Source organism: Diabrotica undecimpunctata, chromosome 5 (assembly GCF_040954645.1).
Source record: "Diabrotica undecimpunctata isolate CICGRU chromosome 5, icDiaUnde3, whole genome shotgun sequence".
In the NCBI taxonomy this organism is placed as follows: Eukaryota; Metazoa; Arthropoda; class Insecta; order Coleoptera; family Chrysomelidae; genus Diabrotica; species Diabrotica undecimpunctata.
In genome coordinates, this window is record NC_092807.1 from 97,645 (window position 1) to 110,990 (window position 13,346).

Below are 13,346 nucleotides of genomic sequence, written 5' to 3' on the forward strand. Positions count from 1 at the left end.
TCATTACATTAGAAACATTCAGTATCTTCATCATTGCTTTAATCATGTACTTGATGGTTACATTTATTTTTTTCCCTTACCATCTTTGGAAGGACAAACTTTTATTTTTTGTTACTTGTTTTACTATCTTCGTCTTATCATAATTTATTTTTTTCTTAGCTTTTTCCCGTTTCATTGTTTCTTTTGCATCCTTCGTGTTTATTTCAAATTCTAATTCTAGGTTATACGGACTAAATGTCAGTATCTGTTTTACCTTTTTTAGATTTTCTCTTTGGTTCCATTAATTTACTTCTCTTTGGCAGAGGACGAATGTCTTTAGGGCTGTTTGCTCCAAATGAAGTTATTGCCATATTGCAACTGTCAACTGCAAATTGTTACCGGCCTGAAGCTGAAACTACTCATAGTCCACGTTACCCCATTTTACCCCATTTAAAATATGCTGAGGAAAATTGAATTATTACATAGAGATATTGGAAAAATTACGGAATACGTAAGAAGTCGAAAAGTAACACGGACTCCTTTTTAACAAATAAAAAAAAGATTTAGGTATTTGAAAAAATTTCACTGAAATAGTTTAGAACTGGGTGAACTTTATTCGCTCATAGGTATATAAGTATTATATAAAAAAAGTTATTAAAATACCTTTATTTTATAATAGATAGTACTGGAATTTCTCCTTATTATAACAAGCCTCCACGATTTCATCAATTAAAAAAAAACTGTTTTTTATTGCGAAGTTTAGAATATACATCATATATGAGGTTTAAGGGAATACTAATCATTAATTTTTATGCAAAAAGTAAACAAATTTATTCAGTAAAAAAATTCTGACAACAGGTGAACTACACTAATTTTAAACAACATTTATTTTCGTTATGATTATTTTGAAGCACATTTTGTGCATATTTTCTTACTACATGATAAACATATAGGCTTTTTACAATCATAGCATATAAGTAAAATATCTTTTTATGAAGTTTAGATTGGCATAAATAACAATATTTTCAAATCTCTAATATTTCTTCGGGTGGACCGAAGGAAAGGCCTCTGGACTGTAACTCTCTCACTAGCTGAAGAGAAGAAAACCAATTATCTACAGTAATGTTCCTATTACTGCCAAATAGAGGTAACCTTTTCCGGTATATATATAGCCAATATAGGCAAATTGAGTCTTAGCATCAGTTATCAACATCAGTTTTATGCCATATTTTCGTGGCTTATTTGGCATGTACATCTTGTACCGACTCCTAAACCCGATTAACATCTCATCAATGCATGCATTTTTCCCAATGGTAAATACATCTTGACAATTTTCAAAAAACATTTCAACAATGTCACCGCTGTTGTTTCTTTCAGTCTTTCTTTCCTAGATGTGACATCATCACACCTCAAGCAATCTATCAAAACACTAAATCGTTTTCCGCTCATAACAGTCCTAAAAATCTCTCTTTCGGTTCCATCTGCAGTAAAGATGGCGTCAATACCTTCATCATTAGATTTATAGATCGCGGTATATATTAGTAGGCCCATCAAAGCTCGTATTTCAGTAATATCCGTCAAATCTGTTAGAAAGTAATACTTTTTCAAAAATTACTTCACTATATACATTAAATAGTAATGGGGACATAATACATCCCTGTCTAACTCCTCTCCTGATTTCAATTTCTGGACTGGGTTCGTTATCTATTACGATTTGTGCTCTTTGATTCCAGTAGAGGTTTGTTATTATTCGTAAGTCCCTATGGTCTATGTTTTTTGTCTTTAGAATTTGGACTAATTTTTCATGTCTTACTTTGTCAAATGCTTTTTCAAAATCAACGTAAAAAACATGCACATCAACATTCATATCCATGCATCTTTGAGCTAACACATTAAAAGCAAATAACGCTTCTCTGGTTCCTAATCCGTTTCTGAACCCAAACTGACTATCATCTATTCCTTCTTCCAGTTTTTTATTTATACGACCATGTATTATTTTCAAGAATAAATTGAGAATGTGACTTATTAGTGATATTGTTCTGTATTCACTGCAATATTTAGCGTTTGATTTTTAGGGATAGCACAAAAGGAGGAGAGTAACAATTGTTTCGGTATCTCGGTTTCTTCCTCATTATACCATCTTAAAACAGTACTTTCAAAAGTATTGTCTAATGCATTAACTTTTTTTTGATGTACTAAGAACCAAATCCATCTAAAAATAACAGGTTTTACACAAAAATCTTAACAACAATTACAAAACTTACCTTAACGGTGAGGTGGAGACACTGAGACTCTGATTTCTAATTTGAGCGTGTTCAGAGTACCCTAGTGCCCTAGTGACTTGAAAGTCCATGAGCGCTCGTAAGATTCAAGGTCACCAGAAAAGTTACAATAACTTCTAAAGTACTAGGAGTCTGCGTGACTTCAGCTCATCCGTTACTGGTTAAATACAAATACGACGAAAAATCACCAAGTACAGAGATCTGGAAATACAAATAAGAAGACAATGTAAAGTATTCAGACGATACCTATTATTCTCTCTACCAGAAGAGCTAGAAACCAGAACTGCTCTCAACATCTAGATGCGTAAGAACATTTTTGGGATGCACCAATTCACCTAGGGCTTGATAACACAGAAACAGTCCCACCAGAGCTCTATCCTTTTGATAAAAAATATTTTATGAAAGAATTCAGTATTTCGTATTTTATTATTTTCAACGGACAATATTATTGTAAATTACGAGTTTAATATTTGAAATCCATTTCTATTATTTATCAACGCTATTTATTAACCTTTTTACGCAGCATTGTTAATAGACCTATTAGCAGTATTTAAAACAGAATGATTCACAAACTGATGTGATTTTAAATTCTGCATAAATTACGTATCATTTTCAACTATAACCGTTGACAAATTCAAGGCTACGCCTTGCGAAATAAAGAATAATGACTGTCTATGTAATTTGGTAATTATATGGATATTAAAATTCAATTTAACAACTGTTATATAAGGTTTTATTATTGTCTGGGTATTGAACTATTCCAGATGTATTTAAATTATACATGCAACTCTGCTCATTGTAGTATGTTAATTTTATGTAGGAATAACTCTCATAGACTGTAAAACCACCTTATCAAAAAGTAAACTCCATCAAAAAAACTGAGAAAATTGACTTGTTTTAAAACTTGTAATAAAATAACAACTCCCATATAAGTACTAATAACATTATTTTTATTGAAATGTACTTACTGATAAACTTAAATATAAGAAAAGTTAATGAAAATAAAAAGCGTTATTCTTTTTTAGTGCGTTTAAACAAACAAAAAATGACTATTAGACTCAAGTTGGCAGATCACTGAAGTTGAAGCTCGAGGTTTAGCCTTTTGTATTACTGGCAAACATGTTTATAAAATTTGTGTTAGTGCGGTGGAATGCAAGGAAGCAAATCAAAAGTCTTTGACAGGTCTACGATTTGGGTAGAGTTGCTATATATACAAGCTATATGCTCCCGAAGAAGCTGAAGCTGTTTTCACTTGAAGATCCTTTTTGTGTGGGGGTTCATCCCATTCTGTGTTTAGTTTTACAGTTTCTGGTGTGACTTCGCAGTTTCCACTAGTTTTCTTCATTATTTTCTCTCTTTAATTGTCCTTTCTATATTTCTAATTTCCACACTCCTTAAGTCTTGTTCCACTTATTGTCTCCATCTCAGTTTAGGTCTGCCTTTCGTTGTTTTACCTGGTGGTATCCATTCCGTTATAACTCTTAACGGATTGCCCTTCTCTCTTCTCATTATGTGTCCATACCATCTAATGCTTTGTGCTTTTATTGCTCTAACTATGTTCCTTTACCTCCGTTCTTTGATCGTAAAAATCATGTTCCATTTCTTTCGAAAAGCATTCCCAGTGATCATTTTTTTATTTTTCTTACAAGTGCATGTGTTTCGTTTCTAATTGGTATCTTGTGGAGTCATCCTGTAAGCTTTTGACTTTTATCTTTGTGGTGTATTCTGGCGTTTTGTTTTCACATATATATGTTTTCATCCGGATTTTGCACAATATCAATTTATGATCTTTTCCTATTTCTGCTGCTCTCACTTTCAAGATTTGAGAGGGGGAAGATCCAAGAGCCCTCTTATTGTCGTTGAAACTATTAATTCCCAAATTGTAAAAATATAAATTCAATAACATGAACATTTTGACACTTCTTCTTCTTCTTTTTTTTTTGGCTTTTATTCTACTGAATAGTTAGGCAGTACATTTGTTTTGTTAATTTTTGGGCCACTGTCGTGAGTCCGAGAATATATCTCATGCCATATTATCAGAGAATATAGACGCATATGTGTCTATATCCTTTGCTAGTATGTTCAGTTCTTTGGTTTAAGCAGTAAATGAGTCTACATTTTATTCATGTTTTCTGTTTTCTTATAAGAGGTTTAAATGTTAATATCGAATAGGTTATTATGGTTATAATTTTATATGGTTGATCTGTAGGAATCTGAGAAGAATTTTGATAATTTTAGGGTTAATATCACATCAAAGCATTTGTATGTTAATTGGGGTTTTAATATTGATTTTGATCAGTTCCTGATAGACATCACAATCTTTTATTTTGTTTATTGGGCTTTCCCAAAATATGTGTTCTAATGTTTCCATTTGTCCACATTCACAGTATGGGTTATTGCGATGTTGATTTTATATAAATGTACTCCTGTCCTCATTCTAATAATGGCAGTAATATGCCGCCTATCTATATATGGGACTGTGCCAAACCATGGTATATTAGGAAAATACTTTTGTATGTTATTATACCACTTACCTTTATATTGAAAAGAATTTAACCAATTATTTTGATGCATAGAACATATTTTATTTTTAAATAATGCCAGTTTGTCAGCTATTTCATTTTCCTCGATATCATTATGTCCAGGAATCCAACATAATCTAATATCTTTCCCATATTTATATAAATAGTATAGTTTCTTTTTAACTTCCAAGACTCTGTAGTCCTTTGTTGTAGTTATCATATTGTTATTAATTTTGTCTATAGCGCTTTTTGAGTCCGTAAATATTATAGCTTTATCAAAATTTGTTTCATCACAAATCATTAGGCCCTTTTGAATAGATATTATTTCAGATGTACAGATATTTATAAGTGAAGGAATTTTTTGACATTTTGACACTATGCTTTTAAAGGTTAGGACTACCGAAATGTCAAATGTCAAATGGAAAATTCATTAGTGTGGTTATGTCATGGTTAGACCCGGAACTTATTGACCGACGTATTATTTAATATATTCACTATGGATAACTGATTTAGTTTGGGAAGTGGAAGTACGACCTGCTCCTGAGTACTTAATTGCCTCACACAACAAATTTACTTAGCGCGTCATTCATAACAATGTGGAAACGACTTTATTACTTTTTAAGTACAATAAGTGAGTTGATTACCCGTAAAAATGATAAAAATGTCTAACATTAAGAGCTGATAACATAATCCTCTTCAAATAAGTGTTTTAATTTTTCTTTGCGTTTTTGCACAATTTATAATTTACGAAATACTTGATAATTATTGTAAAAACCTGCAATAATTTTAACTGTAATACATTGTTGCAAAGTGATCATAAAATAATCAGGTGCTCTTAAACTATTGATTTGTTCTAATCTCGAAAATTGTCAATGAAAAAATTGCCTCAATTTTCTCAAGTTTTCTGCGCCATTCTGTTCTATCCCTTGCTTGGATTTTCCGAAAGAAAACGTTGTCATTTTGGATATCGCGTCATAACACTATGAAAATTTGATTTCGCGAAAAAAATTGTGGAACAAAAGTCAAATAAAGGATTGGCTAATCGAAAAGAACATTTTTTCGAGGAAGATTACCTAAAAAGTGATTTACTGGATACTGCGACCGCATTTAAAGACGAGTACGACAAGTACATAATTGAAACAATTGCGGAAAAATATGGCGTTAAGATTTTGAAACTGCCGTCTTACTATTGCGAGCTCAACCCAATTGAGATGGTATGGTGTCAAGTGAAAAGGTATGTGACTTCAAACAACATCGATTTTAAAGAAAAAACGGTAGAACGGTTGATAAAAAAAGCTTACAACCGCTATCTAAAGAACAGTGGCATAATTATGTAAAATTATGCAGAAAGTAGAAGAAAAAATGTTTGCGGTGGAGAATTTGCAGGAAGGTATTGAACCAGTGATAATTAATATAGGTAATGATTAAGAAGATGAGGACGATTTAGATGTGCATTGCGATTAGTATTAATTAACGAGAAATATCTCAAATTTAATGCTCATTTGTTTTTTTTTAGTACTGTACGTACAGTACATTTCAGTTACGATCTTTTTCTTCCCTCTATAAAGACGAAAAAAACAGTTACATTAATAAGTAAAGATTTTTTAAACGAAGCGCGTACGGTCCTCATTTCTCAGTCTATTGCCAAACGACCCTCGGTCGGACCATAGGATAGTATCATAGTATCATCGCCACGTAAAATAAATGCATTACTTTAAAAATTCCAGCGTTCACCGTCAAAGTGCAGCGCCCAGCCTCGAGCCAGGTATCGGACCATAGACTTCTAGTATAGTATTCCAGCTTAGTATTTTTTGGATTCTCGTCCCTAGTACTCTACGATCGACACTACGAGGTGCCGACCACCGAGCCTCGCTGCGACTATCGTATCGATGCCAGGTAAAATAAATGCATTTTATTTTAAATTCGAGCGTTCACAGTCAGTGCTATGCTCTAGGCGAGGATACGATGCGATGGTCTCCATAATGAACGCAACCTAAGACCAACACTGCATTCTAACTGTGACTTCAACTATAGTGGTTTGTCTTTCCTTTAGGGCAAACACCTCGTTTGTTACTGATCTGTTCTGAAGTTGTCAGCATATTTTTTACTTTAAACTATGTCGTCCATCTTTACATTATATTTCCTTTATCACTGTGTAATTTTCCGTGGTTATCTTTAATAACAATACTATGACCACGATTATAATACTATAATTGTTATTTTTATCAATATATTTTATTTGTAATGCTTTAGGTGGCAGTAAATCTAAATTTTTATATTTATTTTGTATTAGAGTGCAGATCTCTAAACAATAGATATGAATTAAATGCGAAAATATTATGTAACAGTGTTAATTGATAAATTAATGACGATAAATCAATATTTATTTTTTGCAAATACCACGACCTTCTATATCTTTTTCGAGAAATATTTTTGTTAATTTATTAATTAATCGAACCTCTTGAAATTAATGTTCTATACATTTGAAATATATTGATCAATCCCCGTATATACACCAGAACGTAATATTGATCGATACTGAAAGATAGACAACCAACATTTCAATTGACAATAATCAGCTGTTCCAAAAGTTATGTCAAACGAATTAAATTTCTATTATACTTTACAATTGCAAAAATTATTTTAAAAAGATTGTAAAATGTTTTATTAACTAATGAATTTTTATTTTGTGATTTATAATATTCATCGTTTTTAATTATTTATGTATTCCTACCTTTATTTAAAATTTCTGTCAATTCATTGTAACCTGACGTTTCACGTGTATTTAACAAACAATATCCACGAATGTGTGCAATCGTTAATGGTGATTTAAAATAGTAGCAGTATAAAAATGTCTTTAGCATTATCCCCTAAAACCTCAGTCTCCTCTATTACATCTACTAGATCACTGGGTTGGAGATTTTTAAACAAGGAAACATTTGGGCCACCAGGTGAGATTTTAATTTAACGTTTTTTATTCTTTTATAGGCGTAAAACAGTGTAGAAGTAATTGTAAAGATATAGTAGTATCTTTCATTCAATGAACGGAAGTGGTTGATAAAGTTACTTTATCGATTTAATACATATACACACGAACGTAGGTATAAAATATAACTATTTTGCTCTATAAAATACAATTTGTAAATATTTTACACTCAATTTCTTGAGAAACGGAGTTTATGAAATGTTGGAAAGAGTGTTACAAAAGTTTTACCATGTTTAGAAATCAAATACTGGTTTTAAACAAAGTAACTTTGTACATTTTGAACTTATTTCTTACTTCTTCTCTCTTTGAATAATAGGAATTCGTGCCCCAAGTTTTCTGCCTTGTATATCCATCGGGTTCAGGTCTGGGGAACACACTGCCCAATTCATTGTTGTTATACCCACTAGTAATAAAAAGTCTCCTACACAATGGGTGCGCATTATCCTACATTAGAATGAAATTGTCTCCATTATATGGACCAAAAGGTACCACATTATCTTGGAGAATATCTCAGATGTACCTATCTGCTGATAATGCTCTATCATCAATCACCACTAACTCTGCTCGTGTCTCCAAACATATACCGCCTCATTTAATCATTGAATCTCCACCAAAAGGTACAGTAGTAGTAAAATTAAAGAATGCCTTCTTGTTCTCCTTGGCGTCTAGACAATCTTACCCTATCGTCGTCGTTAACTGGTTTGTAAGAAACTGTACCTACTAAAAAAATGGCTGACCAACGGACAAAGTTTTGCAATAAAATTGTTAGTGTTTTTATATAAAATTAAGTAAAAATTATATATTTGAAATAATGAAAGAATTGATGATCATTTTGACTGACAAATAAAAATGAGTGTTTTATGCATATAATAATCAAATATTATCAGAAGTGGCAAATAAGCGACTATAATTTATTTGTCGCGTACCGTTTTACTTCTAACCTATCGTCAACAAACGTCTATTACAGAGTGTAAGTAAATATACTTTATTATTAAAGAATTACTGTTCTTAAGAAGTATGTTGAATGTTTACTTAATCAATATATAATTTGCTTATTCTGTCCGTAATGAAAACCTCAGCGCCGGCATTACATAATATCTCCGTTCTTATTAGTCTGGTTGTGACGTGTGATGCGTTAAATGAAAGGAGAGGGGATAACGATTATAATAATATAGAAAAAACGAACAAGGCGACTACCAAAAGGACATATAGCGTTACATATAATTTGCTTATTCTGTCTGTCTGTCTGTAACGAAAACCTTAGCGCCGGTATAATGGTAATAGGTCTGGAACATTTTTATTTCTTTTTTTATGAAGTGGAATTACTTTTGATATTTTGAATACATCAGGCCAGTAACTCTCGTTAATACATTTGTTAAATATTATTGTGAGTGGTTCAATAATTAAATCTAGAGATGCCTTAATAATTTTACTGTTAAAACCATAGTAGTCAACACATGAGGAATTTTTTAATTTGTGTATGCATTATTTCACATCAGGTGCTACTATTGGGGCCATAAAGAACGAACTTGACATTTTACACCTTTTGGTGTAACAAAACAAAAGCATTTTAGTAGACCATCATGTGTTCTAGAATCCCGATAGGTTAGAATCGGGCCACGTTCTGATAGTTTATAAAATAGTAACAAATAAATAAATTACTTCATATTCTTAATTTACTTTTTCAATACCTCAGAATCTGGTATTAATATTTTCAAGTTTACTAGCACTTCCAATTGAAACGATAAATTCATCGGTATTGTAATTTATTTATTTGAACATGATATGTTACAATATGCGTTTCTAATTGATATATATGTTTGTCCCATATAATAAACTCTACTACATGTCGATTAGTAATCTTTCTAAAATTTTGGAGACACCCTCGTACTAATCTATATTTATCCGGAGAAAAAAACAAAAATATCTCGACTACATAATCTGACCAACGTTCTTGAATGTTGAATGCATAACCGAGAACCGAGGCACGGGCACCAACGCCACCAACACATTAGAATCATAAAAATACGTTTGAACGTTAAACTCGTTGTCGAGGTCGAGCAAAAAATGCGAAAATGTATATAACCCGAGGTTCAATGAGGTAATATCTTGAAAAGGAACAAGATATACTTCACACTTCAGTCACAATCATTGTTTAAATAAATGTTAGTTGATAATAGTATAATTTTAAATTGAACAGCACCAGTATATATGTTTTTGGGATCAGAGTCGGGGTGGTCGTGTTTTCTGTGGTGACGTAAAATTATTTGTGTGGAAAAGTGTTCGAGTTCGAGATGCCTCTTCCTCTTAACGATTCACACGCAAGAAAACGAGGAATTACGAGGGCGTTTTCCGTTCACATAGGTTCGTATTGGTGGAATATTTTTAGACGGTTTTTGGTTTAAATATAAAATAGAATGTTACGATTTAATAGAGAGAGATGCTTTAGTTTAATTCATTCGTTTCGTCGACCATATGCGCGCGCAAATATTACTTAAATCTGCAATTTTTTATAGATATCTAATGAAGTGAACTTTGACTTTATATTTTGATTTTATGTAGAAGAATAATCATTATGTTATCTTCAGACCATACCTAATTTATTATTACCTAATCAAAAATTAACTGTCATTGGCTTGTCTTGTGATTCAGCGTTGTATTTTTCATATCTTTCTTACCCTATACTTCAGGTCATCTTATTCTTGTGTTGTTATTACCTGGTGGTCTGCCTGCAAAACTAAAGATACACAGAATGCAGTCATTAACTGGAAGCCCCATATTTCTGCATTTCTTTTTTTTTATGATTTACAAAAAACCCCGCTTCAACCTTCAATAAGGTTATTGGTGGAACGGCAACAGTTAATACTTTGCTTATTAGATTAAAATCTTTTAATAACAGAAGTAGGTTATCTATAGTATTTTCTGAATTTAAAATGTCTTTAAGAGTGTTTGCTAAATGGTACTTAATTCTGCGACGATTGAACTTTTTTTCACTAGCACTAGCACATTTTTTATCTCTTGAAGCTTTGATGGTATGGATTTTCATTTATTGTTCCAGTTCTCGAACAGGTGCTATATGAAATGGCTTTTTAGATCCATACTTACAGATTGGGGTGATATGGGGAGACTGTTGTTGTTTGTAGCTTCTTTTAGCATTTTTTTTGTCTGCTTCTTCCTTACCTACTATTCCAACATGTGATGGGACCCAGAGAAACTTGATGCTTGTATCTTAAGTATACAGTTTATTTAGTTCTTCCTTTATTAGTAAAGCTAATGGCTGGTGCGTGTTTATTTTCCTGATTATTTGTGGTGATGCCATAGAATCTGTCACGATTAATATTTTGTTTATCGTATTTGCATCGCTTGGTAAATTGCATAGCGTTCTCCTGTTTATATAGTTGCAGTATCTGGAATTCTATGTTTGAGAAACTCTGTGCAGTTAATTATTGCCACTCCGACTCCATTCAATTTTAGACGCGTCTGTATAGTATACTGTGTAATTGGAATGGGAGTTAATTAAATATCTAAAGAGTTGTATGACAAGATTAGGGTTGGTGCTATTTTTTTGAAATTGTAATAGACTGCAATTGACTGTTGGAATTTTTATAATCCAAGGTGATGAAGATATATTTTTGTATTGATATAAGGATGGAAATTGTTTCCAGTTAAGTAGGTTCATTGCATGATAAATTCTGCGGGAATATGGGAGATTGAACTTTGAAGAGTCGTTAGCCATGGATATGTCTAAAATGTTATTTATTGGAATTCTTTTATTTAGAGTTATGCTAGAAGTGTAATTAAGGGTTAATAGCTGTCTACGAAGCTCTAGCGTGGGCTGACCTATTTCAGCTTTTATGCTATTTATCGGAGTTGTTCTGTACGCTCCAAGTATAATCCTTAGGGAGGTGTTATGTAACATATCCAAAGGTTTTAACGTTGTTGTGCTGGCAGATGCATATGTAATGATTACATACGTAATCAATTTTGGAACGAATTAAGGATCTGTATAACATGAGTAGTGTTTTACTATCGGCACCTCAAGTTTTGTGAGCTAGGTACTTTAACAAGTTAAGGCCATTTCGACATTCTGCAGAACTAACTGCTGGATATGACTTTTCCAATTTATCTATCTTTATCTATTTCAGTAACTCCAAGGTATTCGAACTGATCCACTTTTTCAAAACAATATTCTCTACTGCTGCCACTTATTCTTAGGTTATCGTCGGGCTCTATTTTCTTTGCTCTTATTTCAAAGTATTTTGTTCTATTTTCGTTTATACATAGTCCGAACTTTTTCAATATTGTTTCTATTTTTTTTTTTTAATATTCTTATCTGTTTCTGATTTTGATCTCGTAATCAATGCAATATCGTCTGCAAAAGCGATAACTTGTTGTCTCTGTCTACACCAGTTTGTCGTAGGATAGCTTCTAGGTAGGATAAGGTTAAATAAAGTTGAGGGCAGTGAATCTCCTTGTCTCAATCCCTTCCTTACCTCGAAAGTATCTGATAACCTTCCTTCCAGGATCACTGTATTTAATGTTTTTTAAGGTCATTTCCACTAACCTAATAAGTTTGGTAGGTATTTTTATCAGATCCATCGCTTCGTATAGTTTTTTCTCTATCGATTGAGCTTTAAGTCTAAAAAACAGAATGTGCAAACCTAAATTTTGTTCGTAGCTGTTATGCAATATTTGTTTCGTCGTAAAAATCTGATCAATTGTAGACCAGCAAAAAACTGTCTTTTATTATGAGATGCCTGCTGTATGTGTTACGTACTAAGTATGTTTTTTTTTGTATTGTAGGAGAACGAGCCAACTACGTCAACACTCCACATGTGATCGCCATGGTGGGTCTCCCGGCCCGGGGAAAAACCTACATTTCCAAGAAATTATCCAGATATCTGAATTGGATAGGCATCAACACGAGAGTATTCAATCTAGGCGAGTACCGAAGGCACGCCACTACTGCCTATCAAAACCATGACTTCTTCAGACCAGACAACCAGGAGGCGATGGCCATAAGACAGCAGTGTGCGCTGGAAGCCCTGGCTGATGTTGGGCAGTGGCTGGAAGAAGGTGGGGAAGTTGCTGTTTTTGATGCTACCAACTCGACGCTAGATCGCAGGAAGCTGATACACGATGAGGTCGTTAATAAGATGGGTTTCAAGCTGTTTTTTGTCGAATCAGTAAGTCTATATAGTTTAATTTCAATTCCCTTTTGTTACTACAATGTTATTTCAATTTATTTGAAGCTTCTAACAATAAAGGTAGATAAAAACATTAAAAGGTAAACGCCTCTGTTATAAGGGTGAAAATCACATTTAACCCGTAATCCCTTTCTGTGTGATCTCACCGTACCAACAGCATAAATCTTATCACTCAATAAATTTTTCATAAGAGGAAAGGATGTAAAAGAATTATCAAAGGCTATCAAACATCCCTTGTTTTTAGACAGTTTTCAAGGTTTATAACAACCTTTTCATGTAGGTTTTTGCTCCGTCGACGTCTGCCAACTTTCCAGTGTAAATATGGAATTTGTATATTTGTATGTATAGCTCTACGCAATTAGATTTGGAG

At 32.7% G+C, this 13,346-nt stretch overlaps 1 protein-coding gene across 5 annotated transcripts in view; it reads left to right on the forward strand.

The window, feature by feature from the left end:
- The window catches only part of Pfrx (6-phosphofructo-2-kinase/fructose-2,6-biphosphatase), a 47,410-nt gene that overhangs the window by 18,242 nt on the left and 15,822 nt on the right, over positions 1-13,346 (forward strand). For 3 of the 5 annotated variants that reach the window (XM_072531298.1, XM_072531297.1, XM_072531301.1), the window contains exon 2: positions 12,573-12,955. In XM_072531298.1, the coding sequence (XP_072387399.1) occupies positions 12,573-12,955 (383 nt within the window). Of the gene's footprint in view, positions 1-7,592; positions 7,735-9,799; positions 10,134-12,572; positions 12,956-13,346 lie in introns of those variants that run through there. The other 2 variants (XM_072531299.1, XM_072531300.1) reach the window with 2 other exon arrangements.